Source organism: Meriones unguiculatus, chromosome 15, assembly GCF_030254825.1.
Source record: "Meriones unguiculatus strain TT.TT164.6M chromosome 15, Bangor_MerUng_6.1, whole genome shotgun sequence".
NCBI lineage: Eukaryota > Metazoa > Chordata > Mammalia > Rodentia > Muridae > Meriones > Meriones unguiculatus.
The window spans coordinates 77023876-77041914 of record NC_083362.1 but is presented as its reverse complement, the minus strand read 5'-3'; the positions used below and the strand labels follow the sequence as shown (position 1 = coordinate 77041914).

Genomic DNA, 18039 nt, shown 5'->3' with positions numbered 1-18039 from the left:
TTCCAACTTCTAAGAAATTACTTTCATGTACAAAATTAACACTGTTGGGATCATCAGTAATAAGATGTTTCACTGTTGAAATGCGAACATATTTAATTTTTTTACTTCAGCTGATAGAATTTAAAGGTAGTTTTCTCAGTCTTTGGAAGGACATGCTAAGCCTGAATGATGTGTGCAAGCACTGTCACCCCTCACTCAGCACCCTTAGGAGCATACTCCTGAAAGGGAGCTGACGGCCTTTCCAAGATAAGTGCCGACCGTGGGAGCTGTGTAGCATTTACACAGATTCAGCCTCTGTTCTGACTGCTCTGACACTCTCGGCCTAGTGCTCTAATGACCTGACCTGCAGTGAACCTGAGGTCAGGATTCTTGGTTTCAGACTCCTCAACAGCTCTCAAGTACAGCTGGCCCAGAGTGCCGAGGTCAAGACAAGCTCTTCTGTAAGGCGGTTTGTGGCTTGCCCAGCGCTCCTCATGGCGGGCTGCCTTTGCCAGGAAGCTATCTCCCTGTCCTCACAGGAGTCTGGGAGGGACTTGACTGTACTTAGAGTGGTGCCCTGCAGAGCACATGCACACGCCTGCCCGATGCAGCACGCACAATGCTCAGGCTGGACTCACTCCCAGCCCTGGGACTAGCCATTCCCTCCCCCATCTGTGGCTCATATGTGCCTCAGTGTGTATCCTATGTACTGGCTTGGTGTTTGTTTGTTTGTTTAGTACAGGAAATAGTGTTTGTTTATCAGAAGATTACATTCAAATTTTAAACATCAGCCAGTCAGTCTGTGCCACAGCCATCCAACAAATAACAATTTTTCTCATTTCTGAAAAGCAGCTCAGACTAAATTACTTTCTCAGAGTTTACAAAAATGGTCCAATAAAAATATTATCTCAGGGCTCACAGAATACAAGTTCAGAAAACATCTCAGGTCTGTTTATGAGTCAGAAATGATTTCTGCGATGTCTTAGGCCCCGCCCTCTGTTGATCCTGTGTTGGAATGTTCTCAGCTGCACTCTAGTCCCATCACAGGCTGCAGCCGTGGTTTTCATTTTGTGGATTTGGGTGGTCAGGTTTTATTATTCATAATAAACTGCACAGTTGAGTCTTTGGCAAGCTTGCACAAGCTTGGAAGCCCAGAGAATGCAGTTCTGTGGGGAAAAGGCAGCTAGCAGACCTGCCGCTCTTATGTCAGGCCGAGGCATCTCAGCCATGAGGGGCTCTTGTTTATGCCAGCAGATGTAAATGGCAGGGGGCATCTTCGGTTTCCAAACATTGGAAGACTCAGTCCAAAGTCTCAGTTATCTCATTTCTTAAGCTTTTGTTTAACTGACTTTATTCAGTAGTTAATGAGTTTTATATACATTTGTAATCACGGTGTAAAATATTCATTCTTAATCATACTGCAGCTTTACTTGTTGATAACAAACAATGAAATTGATTTGACCAACAGTGAGTTTGTGAGAGTACATGGCACTTTCCTGTATCAGCAGCATTACCTGTATCAACTGTGTGTCCATTTGGAGATGCTTGTGAATTTAAGGTACCTGCCAGCCTTTTGGGTCCAAGAACGGCAAGTCTGCTCTCTGAGCAGAGTGCAGATAGCATGGCACCATGGCATGCCTTTGACTACAAGCTCAGCCTTAATGACCAAGTGTCCTCACTTTGAAAATGATGCCAGGTTGGGTGGTGCTCAGTGGTAGGGCATTTGCTTGGCATGCACCATGCCTTGCCTGGACTCCGTCTACAGCACTGCAATAGAGAGACACAGATAAAAAAAAGCTGGGGCCAGAGGTCAGGTATCCAATCCTGAGGGTGATCCTTTTTCTTTTTTGTGAATCCATGCCTTCCCCACAGGTACAGGGAAGGTGGGAAAGAATATTCAGCAAAAGCCAACTGGGACCTCCATAACTAGTCAGCACTGTACCTAGCCTACTGGGCCCCAGCCCCTGCTCTCCCTACATGTCTCATTGACATCCAGGTCACTATTTTTCTCTCTCCCTACATGGCTCTCTTCCTACATGGCTTGACTGCTTACTCAGGCCTCACCTTGGCCTCTGATACTGTGTGAACAATAATTGTTGTCCCCACTGGTTGGGAGACTGCTGGTACCTCTCAAGAACTCTGAAAATCTGTCCTGTGATAATCAATGTGGATACATTTAAAAGAAAAAGAAAGAAATTTTTTTGTTCATTTATTGAATGGTTGGTTCTAGAACTTTCCTTTAGTAGAGAAATGTGGAGAGAGGAGCCTTAGCCAGCAATAGGGCAACAGAATAGGCCTTATAAAACTTTCCTTTTTAATTCTCCTTATGGAATCCAAGATGATTCCCTCTGTCAGTCCTTGGTGGCTCGCGCCTTTAATCCCAGCATTTGTGAGGCAGAGGCAGGTGGATCTCTGTGAGTTCAAGGCCAGCAAGTCCAGGACAGTCAAAGCTACACAGAGAAACTTGTCTCGAAACAAACAAACAAACAAAAAGCTGATGAATAGTGTAAGCACCACCAAATCCATTAAAATAACACAATTAAAAAAAAAAAAAGAAAGAAAAGATGATTCCCTCTGAACTTGAGAAATTGTGGCTCTGAGCTTGCTTTGTTGGTATCACCTGGACCTGCAGGCCAGGTCCGTGCTGAGCAGCAAGCCCCAGGCTTTGGCCCTGCCACCTGGCTACCGTCCCACAGCAGGATGAGAGTGTCTCACAGGGACCACAAGGCTCAGCGAGGGCCAGCTCCATGAGCACTCAGGTTCAGTAGCTGCCGTGAAGGTTCCTTTCTGAGGAGGGATATTGGTGGGTGCCAGTTTGTGGAAAGTTCCAGACCTTCCTCATCCTGCATACCAAAAGCTCATTACATGCCTACATGGCTTCCTGTCCCTCATCTTTCTAGGCAGCAGTTTGGAAGAGAGGTAGCCTTATAGGCCACTGTTGCCATTTTCACCACTGATGTCATCACCATCATCTGGTCTGTTGGCAGCATACTCTGCAGCATTAAAAAACCCAACCATTTCATCATTTAAAGATGAAAATGCTAAATTTAAATTTTTCACATATTTAGCAGTGATGTTAACTTTACTTTGTATCTTTATGAATAGGCTTGGGCTTTTCCTTTCAAGTAGCTCTTCTGTGGACTTGCTCTCTGTCTCCACCACACCTTAGGGCATTTTCTTTATTGGCAATTATAAAGACACCTGGTTTGTTTGAAAGCTTTATCCTTTTCTTGGTTTACATTGCTTGTGTTACTGTTCACTGTTAGCCTCTTGCTTTCAGAAGTATTTGGGAGTGTTACATGTAGCGGAAACAATTCCATAAATACACAGTCTCTCCAAGGCTGCGCATTGAGAGTTTCACTAGAGCATGGGTGACTGGTGTTGAAGCATTTCCTGTCGTAGGGTTTGTAGGTCTCCCACCCTCCAGTCTATACATCGGTGTCACCTTGGACAGTTGTTCTGCTGTGCAGGACCAGAGGGGACCAGCAGTAACTCTACCTTGGGCACGTGTTGAAGGAGAGAAGGAGATATACTTTTATAGATACAATAACCACTTGGTCCATGTGCTGAACTGGCTTCAGAGTCTGCAAAGAAGACAATACTTACAAACTCAGGTCCAGAACAAAAGGCTAGCTGAAAGGATTGCCTGCCCTGATTTTGATGGTCTTGGGGATTGAACACAAGGGGTTTGCTAATGCTAGTCAAGAACCTCAGGCCCTGACCCCCAAATGATTATCCAACTTTTGAAAGAAAATCAATGGCAGAGGTTAAAGTGGGGGAAGGATGTGGCATGCAGTGACAAAGGAAAAACCAGAATAGATTTCATAAACAGTAGACTTCATAAACTGTCCAAACTTTGACAGGAAATGAGACTAGGGCAGATATATGTAGTACTTGACCTCTCCAGACCTTTGCCTGACTTCAATGCCTCCTACCTACAACCCGGCCTTCAGAATACCTACTTACAGTTTTTCTTATACAGTTTAAATGTGTAGGCTTTCATAAATTACACAAGTAGTCAACAACTTCAGTGACTAGGGACTGTCCACAGGCCTTCAGCATGGCCCATTCATCCATCATCCATCATGGTGCTTAAATACTGTATTGTAACAGGGAGCCCTTATCATATTCTTGACTAGAGGGATGGATGGATGGATGGACACAGTACTGAAGTATCTGGCAGTAGATCTATGGAACACAGACTGTGCAGGGCAAGTTGGGGCATCCTTGTACAATTTGTTTCTGAGATCTTACTGTTTTCTTTAATACAATTTTCAACAACGGTCACCATATCATAAGAAAGCCCTTGGGTGTACAATTTCCACCAGAGTGTGTGACACCAGGTAGACGGGGACAGAAATGCACTGGATGCTGAGAAAGCCATATATTACTGTAGTGTAAATAGCACACTGTCTACCAGTATAAGAGACCTTGCCCCCTGGGTGGCTGTGTAGGGAATTCTGTTTGTATGGAACTTATTTAGAATCTGCTGTTTGTTCAGTAGAGAGAGTAGAGCCACCATGCTTCCAGCACTTTACTCTGAAACCGTAGTGCAAGGAGATGAAGACTCATGCAGAAAGAAATTGCGTTAGCTAACGGGAGCCTTTCCCACGCTGAAGTCTGTGTGTCGGCAGAATGCACTCATGCAGTGTTTGGATAGACGACCTCCTGTTTAAGCTCCCTGGCCTCAGGAGAGCCCTGCAGAGGAGTCTGCCTCCTCCCGCCATGACCCTTGCACTCCCTGCTCCACACTGCTTCCCCACTCCTCACTCTCTGCTTTTCCTTCTAGGTGCTGTGGCAAGCACAGAGGTGAAGATGAAGCTTCAGGAATTTGTTCTCAACAAGAAGAAGGCTCTAGCCCACCGGAACCTGAACCACTGCATTTCCAGTGATCCCCGCTACTGGTATGGGTAAGTGACCTGGGCCTGCACTTTGGGTGCCTGGAATACTCTGCTCTGTGGACAGGTTTGAATGGACCCAGTTTTTTGAAGACCTTCTTATACAGGGGTGGAAGAGATGTTGAACTCTGAGATATAACCAGATCTGAAGGGGGGAGGTCTGGAGATGATGTGTGGCACTATCAGCCAGATGAGGAGTGGATCATCCTCCGAGCACTAAGGGGAACTCCTGGCAGTAAGGATCTCTGGTCCACTCATCCACTGAGGCTCACTTAGTTTTAATCTAACATGTGATCAAATTGTGTACGCACTTTGGCATCAGCACCATAAAGGAACCCCTGAAATGGATGCTCCGTGATTAGGGGGAAGGTTTTTATTGTGGATATGGGAGAGAGAACAGCCAGAGGCATCTGGAAGAGTCCAGAGCAGAGAGAAACAGAAGCAGACTGGACCGGACTGTCCTCAAGAGAAGCAAGAATGGAAGGGCCAGGAGGTGAGACCTTTCATCATATAGGGAAGGAGGAAGAGGAGGGGTGGGAAGAAAGACCAGGAAGCTAGTGTGGACTTTTAAATGCATAATGAGTATGAATAGGAACTAAAGGAGTCTGGAGGCCAGCATGGGCTTTGATATGAAAGAACAGGTGTATGTCAGTGGAGAGTCCTATGTCCCTTTTGCCAGAGTCAAGAGAAGATGAATGGAAATTACTCCTTTAGGTGTTCAAGAAACTGTTTTTACAGGTTCCTAAGGAATGCTGACTATAGGCTTTTAGCAATCCTTCTATAGTTCAACTTGAGCTGAACCTGTACTGTCATTTTAAATATATATACTGCCTTGTGTGGAATTAGAGTTCCCTTTGGACCTGACAGCATCTTTATGATCCAGTTACTGAGTCTTTGAGAGAGATGGAGAGAACTAGGAAGAGATATCAGCCTGGGCCAGAGCATGCATAGTGTGTAGACCAAAGGAGGACCTTATCTGTGCTGAGAGATGCACACAGCTAATTTGTCCAGGGTAAAAATAAATAGATAAATGAAATAAGGCTTGGGTAGATGCCCTGCCAGCATATGCTGTTTGTAGTGTAGTATAGAGCCCACTGAGGAGACTTGGCCAGTTCTCACACAGAACACATGGCTAACTTGAAATAATTTTATATAGCACTTAAGGGTCATTTCATTGATGGAAAGAAACAATAGGGTAGTTTTCCTAAGTCAAAATGAAGTCATTAATTTCATTAGGGAAAAAATAGCTTTTTAGAGTCAAAATAGATAGCTGTTTCTACTAAAACCCCACTGATCCCACTGAAGTGGCCTGTTTATTTATGTGGAAGACCTAAGTTACCAAGACACAACCCGGGGAGGAGTGTTAGTATAGTGAAGCTCTTCGTTGTACCGTAAGTGTTCTGAGGCGGCACATACTGCAAGTCTACTCAAGCTAGCTGCTCATCTTCACGTAGCTCAGAAGCTGAGACAGCCAGGCCGTGAGGAGTAATGAAAAGTGATCATGAGCAGGAGAGCCCCAGAGAAAGGCAGTGGGAGGAGCCAGAGAGAAGCTCTGCCTGTGGTGTGGTCTGCAGCCTCTGCTGAAGAGGCCAGCCTGGGCTTCTGCCATGTCCTCCATTTACATGTGGGAGTGAGGATGGTCAGGGAAAGCAACCAAGGATAGTAGTTGGGATAATGATTTGGAGGTCGACACAGAGTGCAAGTTGGAAAGGGCAGCGGGGCCAGACAAGGCCTAGAATAGATAGAGAGATCTGGGGAGGCAGAGCTGCCTAGGACAGGTTGGTACCATTTTGTTAAAAGATTGTCATCACAGTAGGGGAGGGTGGAATGTGGGGGGCGGGGAGGACAACTCCTTCAGAAGAGAAGATGAGGCGGTCCAACTTTGGGCCTAGGTAGTTTGGGGCAGGTGCTATTGCAAGAAAATACAGGGCTCAAAGAGGCACCTTTTCAGGGTGTGGGACTTGTGAGATGTGTTACAGCCCCAGGAGGGCAATCACAGTTGTGTAGATAGATGGGTTAGCTGAAGTAGCAGGGATGGGAGAAAGGCTGACAGGAACACGGGGGCTAGGAGCAAACAGGTAGCCTCCTATGGGGTAAGGAGTTACGGAGAAGGGAATCAGGTACATACTGGGAGATTGAAGGAGTAGCATAAAGAGAGGAGGCAAAGCCAGGTAGGGGAGAATGAGAGGCCTTTTCCTAGAACTTTATTCTGAGCAGGATGCTCCAGGGAGGTCCCTGACCTGCAGAGATCCCGCTTCCCTGAAGCAGTTTGTGAACAAGATGGCTAGAAAGGGCAGGACTTGCTATTAGGCACAGCATCCAGGAAGACAGCTTGTTTAGATTGAGTTTGATGAGCATGTAAGGCTCCTGACCATTCATCATGGAGGGAATGCTTGGGAGCAGAAGCTGACTCATTACAGGACATGGTGGCAGGGCATAGTCTTCAAGGGAAAGAGTCAAGCCCTGCCTGGCTTCACACATGCTGTGATGAGTGCCAGTGGCAGCCCAAAGCCAATGAGATCTGAGTATGATGGCTAAGCCAACAAAACTTCTAGAAGAAAAAATGATGGAGAGGTTTCTTTCCAGCAATAACATTCCCCTTTAGAGATGAATAAAACTATCTCAGATTAACTACACATTTTATGTAAGAACCGATTAAGTGTCTTTATCAGTGTCAAGAGCTGTGAGCCCATTATTTGAAATGATTAGACCCCATCAACATTTAAAACAGCTCTTTGAAAGGCACCTTTAAGAAAAAGGCAAGCAGCAATGTGGTGGTGGCACATACCTTTAATCCCAGCACTTGGGAGGTAGAGGCAGGTGGATGAGCATGAGTTTGAGGCGAGCCTGGTCTACAGAGTGAGTTCCAGGACAGCCAGGGCAATGCAAAGAAACCCTCTCTCAAACAGACAAACAAAAAGACAAGCAATAGAGTAGAAGGAAATTCTCCAGTGTTCATTTATAGAGTGCTTGAGAAACTGCTACAGCCTAACAAACACATGCCAAGGATGTGAACAGCTATGCCACAAAATAAGCTGTGTGGCTTCCCATCCCAGTGAGATGCCACTTCTCACCTACAGGACTGGCTAAATGTTAATAGGCCAAGGTGGCAAGGTGTACCCTTCCTGCACAGATTGGAAGTGGTTTAGCAAGTCTTACAGTGGTACGATGACCTAGCAGTGCACTTTCTGGTATTTGCTCAGGGATGCAAGTATACACCCAGATTTATCCTCTGTGGCCCTAGCAGCTGAAACAGAAATGGCCCATAAGCTCACAGCAGGTAAGTGGCCTGATAGGTTGGGTCACCATGCACGGCAGTTGTACAGCAGTGTAGAGACCTCACAGTGTCCTTAGGCAGAGCAGACACATAGCCACCCTCATCGTGTAAAACTGGACTCCGCACAATGAAGCTGGAGAATCATCAGCTAAAGGACAGAGGGGGCAGTTGGGACTATTTGAGAGCTGATTGGTGATGATAATCCATGTAGGGAAGAGAGTGTCCAAATTCTAGCCTTAAAACTTTCTCTGAGCCAGCACTGTGCAATGTGGCTGTCCATGCTTTAGCTCCTAGGCCTGTGAAATTGAGGCTTGCAGAAAATCCAGACCACACGATTCCCATGAATAAGCGTCATGTTGATTATATGTTGAAATAGTATTTTTTTCTCAGGTTAAATAGAATACCTAAGTTAATTTCACCCATTTCTTTTACGCATTTTTATGTTGCTACCAGATAATGTGTAGCTCACACATTTTTGTTGGACTGTGATGTTACACTTGATTAATGAGTTTTATTTATTTTAAATCACTAGTATAAATCTGATGTAATGGGAAAGCTAGTTGTTGATAGAATTTAAATGATTGAATTTGTGTGTTTTATTCTACATTCAAGGTGGTATTTAGAAAGAAAACAGCAGTAATTTTTTTTTTCTATCTTGAGTAAGACAAGAACTGCCTTCATTTTTATTCTATTATTTACTTACTGTTTTGGTAGTGCTGCTGATGCTGCTGGGAATTGAACCCCAGGCTTCACACTTGCTAGGCAGGTACTTTTCCACTGAGGTACCGCTAGACCCCAAGACTTCCTCTAAAGAAGGCCTGGTCAATGAACCAGCATCTTCCTGGCCTGGCTTTATATACATCCTAGGCTAGAAATCAAAGGTCAGAAAGCTGATAGCTGTTATTGGTTAGGAAGCATTAGAATCTGCTCTGTGGTCCTTACCTTTAGGATGGGGGCTTATATGAGTCTGTATAGAAGAGGGTTGAATAGGAAGTTATAAACGTACCTGGTAGATGTGTACATAGGTGTCAGTGATGAGGTGTAGGAGTTAGGAGGTGCGAACTTAGCTAGGGATGGCATTTTAATCTTGATTACACATCTAGATCCCTTTTCAGTGACTTTATTCCAGGGTGGGGTGAGTTGGCCTGGCATCTGGAGGCCACACCACGACTAGCTGTTGGCATATCGTCCCAATTGGCTGCCTCTTCCTTGCATACAGAGGGAGCAGTACCAAGGACCAGCAGTAGGGGGCTGCTCCATACAAGTGAGCTGGTTATGAGGAATGAAGGTCCCTTCTTTAATCTCTAGACTCCTACAGAGGCCTCACTGACTGTCCAGTACAGCTAGCAGCTCCAGTTCCAAGAGTGTTTCTAGAACACAAGGAGGTAGGCAGCTCTGAGAGCTGTGGGCCTGGCTCGAGTCAGGTGGTCCATAGTAGCCTTTTGTTGCAGCTCACTTAAGGCTTGGCAGAAAAGTGGGTTTCAATATTGACCAAATCTTGAGAGATGAGATCAGGAGGAGGATTTTACTGGATCTAGAGTAACCAGCTTTTCCTATTTGTTCTCTAGTAGGAAGAAACCATGTCCCAAAACATAACAATTATAGTTGTGTCCATTACATTTCTTTGTTTTCCTATAGTTGACTATCTTTTTAACCCACACATGAGTATGCACACATGTGCACAGGCACACGAGAGCACACACGCACGCACGCATGCACATGCATTCGTACTGTGTTTGTAGGAAAGAGAAAAGGGATGCCAAGGACTCCATTGGAACATATCATGTAAGAAGTCTTCAGGGCAGCCCTCTTAAGTTTTATGTGTGAGAGTCCCTTCAGTCCATTCTGTGCATGATATGTTTTCAGATGTTTAAATATACACCTATGCTCATCTGAGAACTAGCGCTCTAGGCTCACATAACTCCGGATGTGTGGATGGAGTACTGTGTATTCAAATAAATCATTTAGCAGATACTAAACCAAGTGGATAAATGTGTTTCAAGTCATTAAGCAGATCTCCTGTATTCAAAACCACAAATGTCTCACGCTGTCAGAATTCAGAGGAAGGCTTGGCTGCTGGTGCATCTAGAAAGGTTGCTAAAGGTCGGCTAGGGTGGCCTCAAGGTCCTAGATTTCCCTATAGCCCAACTCCTGTTTCCTACTCCTCTATCCTCTGAGCATCCATCCACCTGGTACCCTTCCCATTTGGCCATTTTTAGGACTTTGAGTTGTGCTTGGCCATTGGAAGTTCACTTCCTCTAGTAACTCCCAGGGTAGAGATTCAAGCTGCTGCTGAACCGTCCCATAAAGGAGGTGGCTGGGATTTGTTGTATTGGGCATGAGTGGTGGACATATTCTGCAAAAGAAAAATCCTCAAGGGGCCCTGTGCTTGAGGAGACAGACAGACAGACAGCAGCTGCTAGGCATCCATGCAGACCCTGCCCCACTGTCTGCAGCCGTTCCTGTAGTTCCTCATGCCTGGGCCCACTGAGCTTCTACCGTTGCACTTGAAGACAAGCCCTCTAAGGACAGACTGGCATAGAAATTTCAGAGGGCATGTCTGGGCGGAGACTGGGCCGTGGGGCACACAGACAGGCGCTAGGGGCACGGTTGCTTGCTTGCTGGCCTGTTTGTTTTGATCTACTCTCACTTCACCCCTGAAGAAGAAGAGCTGACAAAAGGTCAGGTTTCAAAATCTGGTATCCTGAGACTTGGGGTGCCTGTGCACACTGAGACCTCTGTTTGCCTTTTTCCAGGAAGACACAGCACAGCTCCCTTGACCAGAGCTCTCCGCCCCAGAGTGGGGTGTCAGCCCCCTACAACCACCCAGTCTTGGGAATGTATGACGCCAAAGATGACTTCCCTCTTAGGAAAACAGGTCAGTGTGCGGTCTGCTCCCTGAGTGCCTCCGTGCGGACAGGGGCCCCGTGAGCCCCACTGCGCCACAGGCAGTGCTTTGATGTCTTGTTGAGGATCGCTTAGGACACTGGCTTTTGCATTCATACCCTTTTAAAGGTGACCCCAAGCTTCCCTGTGCGATTTATCCCGATAGGGTGGGTCTCATACATGTACTCCTGCATTGTAGAACGTGGCCTCATCCCCAGAGCACCTTGGTTTATCCACATTTGGAGTGTGCTCTGCTCTACAGTTCAGAGCAATAGGGTAGCTCCAGGACCAAGACAGCTTCTGTGGATGTCCTGGCCAAGGTCAGTGAGTATGTCAGGACTCCACATGGCCTTTGGGTAGCACCCAGACAGGGATGGTCAGGGAAACAAGAGTGAAGGCAAGCCCCATAATAAAGATGTACTGGGTCCTGCAGGGACATCCCTGCTGGCCTACAGCTTTGAACATCAGCTCTCTTATGTACGGAAGGTGTAAAGGGAATTAGACTGTTATCAAAGCAAGAGGAATAAGCTACAACACAAGATACTACGGCACTCTTGACCTTTTTGGGTGATGGCTGTAGATGATGGGGACTTTAGAGAAGGGCTGAAATGGCTGTGGACAGTGCATTGGCATGGCAAGAAGTGGGCCTTCTGGAGGTTGCTCCAGAAGGTGTAGACCCACATAGCCTCAGCCTGTATGAGGGAGGTACAGCCCGAGCCCGCAGAGCAGTGCAGGGAGTTTCTTCTGGGCTTCCTTCAGAAATGAGGTCTGAGGGGCACATCTGCTTTTCTTTTTTTTAAGCGAGGCTTCCCTAGAGCCATGTGCAGTGGCTTCTTTACAAGGCATCATAGAGATGAACAGGCTCACCTTTTACCTCCTCCTAAACTAGGAAGGTTCAGAGGACACTGGGCTGTTGTGTGGGACATTTTAGCTCAGCCTAAATAGGACTTGGCTAGAGCTGGAAGTGTGTGAGATGGAATGGCCCTGTCAGTTTCATTGTGTCTCTGGTGGATAGGTTTCTCTATAGAAGGATGAAGACAAGGCCTAGATACAGAGTAGCTACCTCTCACAAAGGGTCACACCCTCCTGAAAACACCTATGAGACACCCTCCTCCAGAGGTCAACAGGAAGAGACAATGCATACCACTGTCCTGCCTAGCCCAGAGCACTAAAGCAGCAGGACTGTATGCTGTTGGCCCTCCCCTCAGATAGTGGGGCTTCGGTTCAGTCTCCTCCCATTCCCAGGCTGATGCCTTCCAGTAATGGGCAGTGGGCTCTCAGAGATTATCACAATGGGAGACAAAACACTTACACCACTAGCCACTCTGATCCCCACAGCTGTGTGGCCCTTCGTGGTTGTCCCCAGAGCCCTGAGGCTTGCTTCTCCACGACTCTCAGTCCACTCCTCTTGGCCCTAGTTGCTGGGCTGCATGTCTCTGGGGACTGTTGGGAGGCACACCTTCCAACAACAGCCCTCCCTGCTGACGTATAGCCTTGTGATTCGGCCCATCTACAGACCCCACTCCCTGAGAATGGAGGGACGATGCTTCTCACACTCTGGAGAGGCTCCAGAAAACCTTAATTAAGGTTTGGTTACGTTCCAAATTTTTAAGAGGTACCACCAGCTCATGAATAATATTAATAATAAGGATTCCAGAGAAAGCATTTAATTTCCTACGGTACTCAGGGAGGTAGCCTGAAGTATACTGGACACGGCTTCTTCCAGGCCCTGATGTTGCCAATGCGAAGCACACTTCTGTGTGTTTCTGATGAAGTGGTGCTGTGACTGATGCAGTCAGTGAGCGAGGTTTCCTGCATGAAGTGCCATGATCAGGGTTACAGCGACAGTCTTAAGTGACTTAATCTTAATAGGTCCTGATTGATGTTAACCTTGCATACGGTTTTCCTACCTGAGCCCGCATAGGGTTTACATTCAACATGAACTGAACCCTTAGCAGTCTGTGCTGGTTAACAAATCAGCAGGCGTATTTGTTTAGGCCTTGGTTGGCTCCTGGGCCAGCACCTCACACCTGTGCTGTGCCTGTCTTCCTTCTCTCAGGAAAATAACATGCGGCTTGCCTGAGCTTTCTCATGCCTGAAGCTCAGCCGCCTTAGACCATGCCCTGCTACTTCACACATTAGTGGCTGAAGAGGGACCCTCCCACTCCCCAGCTGCTCTGAAAAGCACTCAAGTGAGTCAAGGAAGACCTAGAGGAAGGCTTTGCTCCCAGGTGTTAGATGGTCTGGACTCCTCGCACCCTGTGACATGTCCTCCCGAGGCTTCCCCTCAATCCCACTTAGCAGAGGGCCGCACAGGTCAGTAGCCCAGGCCTACAGGCATCTGTGTGCACCTGCTGAGTGTCAGACTCACACCCCAGGCCCCACTGCCTCACCTTCACCTGGTTCCAGGACATAGTTTTCCAAATATAGACTGTTTTATGAGGCTTCTCACATAGCCCAGCTCTAACTTCCTGTCGGAGGCCTTGTTCCTTTCTGTTCTTCACAGACAGCAGTAGTTTCTCGGTTACAGGGTCCTCCTTCTCCTACCAGAATTCTCCCTGTGGTCCCAGGTGAAATGGGGCCTAGTCCCTTCCTCCTGCTTCTGGGCGCCCTGAAGAATTACCCTCAGGGCTCAATGATTAAGAGAGAGCACTGGCTGATCTTCCAGGTTTAATTCCCAGCACCCACATGGCAGCTCACAACCATCATTCCCCAGTCCTGGGGGAATCTGATGCCCTCGTCTGACCTTAGAAGGCACAGTATGCATGTGGTGCACCAACACATATGCAGGCAAAACACCTATACATATAAAAAATAAAATACGGAAAAAAATAGGTTTTTACGTTATCCTCACTAGGGTCTCTAAGGCCTTTTAAAAGACACGAACAGTCTTTTCAACATACTCAAAAAAGCAATGTATGCTAAGGACTTGATTGGATCACTGATGCATACCCTCGTCGACAGGATCCTTCCTCTGGTTTGCACTTGTCCTAGTCCATTTTCTGTTGCAATCACAAAATCCTGAAGACAAAAAAACGTACAGTGAGTAAATAGTTTGCTTTTGTCTCTTGGTTCTGGACACCAAGAAATTTAAGAACCCAGACCCACTGTTCACTCAGCCCTAGGCAGGGCCGTCCTGCAGTGTGGAAACCAGCTGTGCTGAGGGAACCAGCCTTTGTCAGTTTGAGTTTCTTTCTTGTCTTGTGAACCCACCAGAGCTAACCTGCCTTTACTTCTTGGGGAATCTGTTCAGGAGACCTGCTTAGTCCTCCCCTGCCCAAGAATCTTAAAAGTTCTCTTTGCCTCTGCCTTTTTCCTCAAGAAGGTTCAGAGTTGCCCACATGCCTCTGGCCTAAGTAGAAGCTTCCCCTGGATGCCTTCTCAGAACCCTGGCCTCTGAGACCTGATTCAGGGGGAGGAGGGGTAATGCCACATGGAGGAGTAGGGAACCTCCCTCCCCAGATTCAGAGGCTAAGGTAACATCTCACTACCTCACAAATCAACATGTTGCCCAAGCTTGATAGGACAAGGGGCTCTGACGTGTTTGTTGGCTTTCTCGTCACTCCCAGGTCGTCCTGTCCTCTGGAAGCTGATGGCTGCAGAGTCCCATGGCCTTTCCCATCAGGGTTTCCCACTAGAGTACTGAAGCTCATGGCTTGCGCCACCCCAGGAGCAGGGACGAAATGGGTCTGTGCTTCTCTGTAGAGGATGGAGTTCCATCGTGGCCTCACAGTTACAGACTCTTGCATGACTCTGTCTGCTCACGAGAGCTGCTTACCAAAGCCAGGCCAGGTCTCAACCTCAGCTGTGCTGAGTGTCAGCAAAAGAAGTCAGGGTCTGAGCTGCACCTCAGTAAGAGACGCAGCCTGGCCAGTCCCACACCACATGCTCTGGAGCTCCTGCTGCCCCTCACAGAGGCTGCAGGGGTCTGAAGCCAGTGTTTGCTTCTGCACTGTGAGATGCAGCTATCTTCAGGCGAACAAGAAGGCTGGTCATCTGGAAGCTGTGATGATGTCACAGATGACCATCCTGAAAGGTGCCTTTGTCAGCTCTCCTCAGGTTTCAGAGCAGCACCACTCTAAAGTTGCGAGTAGACTGTTTAGGAGTCCATTATTTAAGAGACATCCTCATTGAGTGATTGGCACACTTGAATGGTTTCTCTCTCTGCCCAATAAACCAGTGACACTGTGGCAGTGACATCAGGGTGGGGTGGAAGCACACACATTCCGTGGCCCCCAGCCTGCTGAACCACCCCGTTAGGCACAGAAGAGCCCTGCCTTCCACTCTACACTTCAGTAGATATTTACCATCTGTGCATATCTTAAAGCACGAGTGTGATGTCCTTGACCCCAGCTGTGTCTACCCGGCTATAACGACATCTCCTTTCATACAGCTTCTGAACCTAACCTGAAATTACGGTCAAGGCTTAAGCAGAAAGTAGCTGAGAGACGGAGCAGCCCCCTGTTGCGCAGGAAAGATGGCCCTGTGGCCACTGCTCTAAAAAAGCGACCCCTGGATGTCACAGGTATGTCAGGGAGCAGGTAAGCCCCCACCCCACCCTAACACACACACACCCTGCACTCTGACACCGCTAACAAATGTGTCTCAACCCAACACAGTTCCCTAATGTAGTACTGTTCAGTATCGCTGCACGTGTCAGGCCCAGCTGCCTAGAGGTATGGGACTTGAGTGGCTGGACAGGTCCTGCTCCCTGCCTCAGTTCCCCCAGGGGCTGCCACTGGGCCCAAGGGAGAGAGCATCTTGCCTGCAATTTCAGGGTTATATACAGAGATTTTCTGAAGGCTGGCTTAAAACTGCCCTTCTTTCAGTAGTAATGGTGTGTGTCTGCCTGCTTCTACTGCCCACAGGCATCTTGGGGCCGTGGCGCTTCCATAGTGTTCCCCACCAGTACGCTTAGCTGATCAGAGGAATAGCAAGGAGCTCAGCTAGTTCCTTCAGTGAACATGCTGATGCTGGCCCCACCTGCTGGTGGACAGCCAGCAGCACACAGCCCTTTCCACCCCAGGAAGTGCCTCCCAGCACTTCCTTCCTGGGTTAAGTCCTCACCTCAGCCAGGGCTCAACCTATCACCCTAAAATCCTGGCATTAGGGAAGAGGAAGCTATTCAGAGCTGACCTGGAGGGAGTTCCCATACCTTGAACATGCTGTTGGAAGGCCAGGGTTCTGGTGGTTGGCGTGTGAATGGCACCTACCCGATTGGTTCTGATTTGTTTCAGTGAACGTGCTAATGTCCCAGAGCAAAGCAGAAGGGCTCCTTGTACTGAAGTCCTTCAGAGCAGGCACCAGGTCGCATCCCCTGCCCTCAGGACAGAGGGCTGTGCATGGCCTCCTAGCCACGGGGCCAGTCGGAGTCCTCACTCCAGGGCTGGCCTGTAGGCCCTAGAACTGTGCAAAGAAGACCCTGCTACTTACGTGCCCGGGAACTCCTGCCTGTTGCCATCTTTCAATGCAGTTGTCTGACCCCTGCTATTTTATTAGAGATATCTTACCTAGAGACACAAAGAAGCATTAAGAACTCTAAGAACTCATCTTTATTACAGATTTCATGTAGCTCTCTGTCTCCTGCTTGTACTATTAGAAATACCTTGTCTAGAGAGACCAGGAAGCATTACAACCCGCACTCACCTGTCCATCCCTGGGGAATTTAGTTGGGACAAGTGAGTGGAAACCGTTCATGGTGATGTGGAGCCTGGCTACCTGTGGCAGCACCTGGCGTGAGCTGTGTGCCTAGGCTCTGCACACTCACTGACAAGATCATTTGTGGGACAGGGTCTCTATCAGGCTGCTCTGAGTACTGCACGCCCCAGTGACTACTGCTGCCTAATGCCTAATGAGAGTTGTGACCAAGCAGTGCCCCTGTCTCCTTTCTAAGTAACGCATGAGCCGAGGGAGGTGGCCTGGGAGGCCAGAATGACAGTACAGGTCAGTGGTTAAAACTCTGCTGTTAGATGTCTCAGCACTTCCCGCCGCTGTAAAGTTGTGGAGAAGGTGACCTCTAAGATACAGCTTGATGGGTAAGTAAAATTGGGAAACAGGCTGTGCTGCCCAGGCCATATAGCCACCTGGCAGTTGTAACAGGAAGGTGTTCCACGTACCGGTGTTTCCAGGCAACAGACAGAAAGGGACTCTGGCCAGAGCTGCTTCAGGTTGAGAGCAGAAGAGGCCTGCACCCTGCATGGAGGCTTATAAGATGGACCAGGGGGCATGGCAGGTTAACAGGCCTCTCTTCCCGACTGGAAAGAAGTTCATGCCGGTTGAAGAGCACGAAGAAGCCCTGTGTTGCTCAAGTCAGGGTTCACACTTGGCCCACTTCTTCACATGCTCTTCCGTGTGTGTGTGTGTGTGTGTGTGTGTGTGTGTGTGTGTTCACCCCACAGTTGAGGATGGGCCTCTTACTGTACAGCAGTATACCCTCGTCACGTAATAACTGTTGAAGGTACTTTCTGACATCCTGTTTGGCTAATGTAAATAACAGAAGGCCATACATTATGTGCAGTTCCGTAGACCAGATTCCTGGAAACAAACTGCATAAAACACTAAAACATCAGTTTGTTAAAATGAAAATTATAAATCATACCCACATTTCATTCCTTACAACGCAGCATGTAGGTGGGAATGTTTATCAGCATACCCCCAGGAGTGTGTGTCCAAGGAGGAGTTGCTTGGTTCTGCCGTGCAGCCAGGGATGGGCTAGACCAGCAGAGTCTGGTACAAGGTAGGGCATGGTGGCGGCCGTAGGCAGTGTGACTCCCAAGAGCAGAGAGTGGAATCTGCGCAAAGCATGCGTATTCAGTGTCGTGCTTGTCTTTGATCTATTTTATTTGGGGTTCCTTAAAGCCTCTCTCTTCCAACCCTCCAACCCTAGGTAGGAGAGAGAAGGTTCGTGGGGAGAGGGGCTGCCGACCCCTTTACTTTTCCCACCCGTTTAGGGTCTGTGGAATCTTCTGGGGCTATACCAATCTTCGTCAACAGCAAATG

The 18039-nt window shown here is 47.9% G+C and overlaps 1 protein-coding gene across 11 annotated transcripts in view; it reads left to right on the top strand.

Annotated features, from left to right (window-relative positions):
* Hdac4 (histone deacetylase 4) overlaps window positions 1–18039 on the top strand; it is a 260524-nt gene that overhangs the window by 177218 nt on the left and 65267 nt on the right. For all 11 annotated transcript variants that reach the window (XM_060368864.1, XM_060368871.1, XM_060368867.1 and 8 more), the window contains 3 exons: window positions 4769–4889; window positions 10911–11032; window positions 15434–15565. In XM_060368864.1, the coding sequence (XP_060224847.1) occupies window positions 4769–4889; window positions 10911–11032; window positions 15434–15565 (375 nt within the window). The remainder of the gene's footprint in view (window positions 1–4768; window positions 4890–10910; window positions 11033–15433; window positions 15566–18039) is intronic.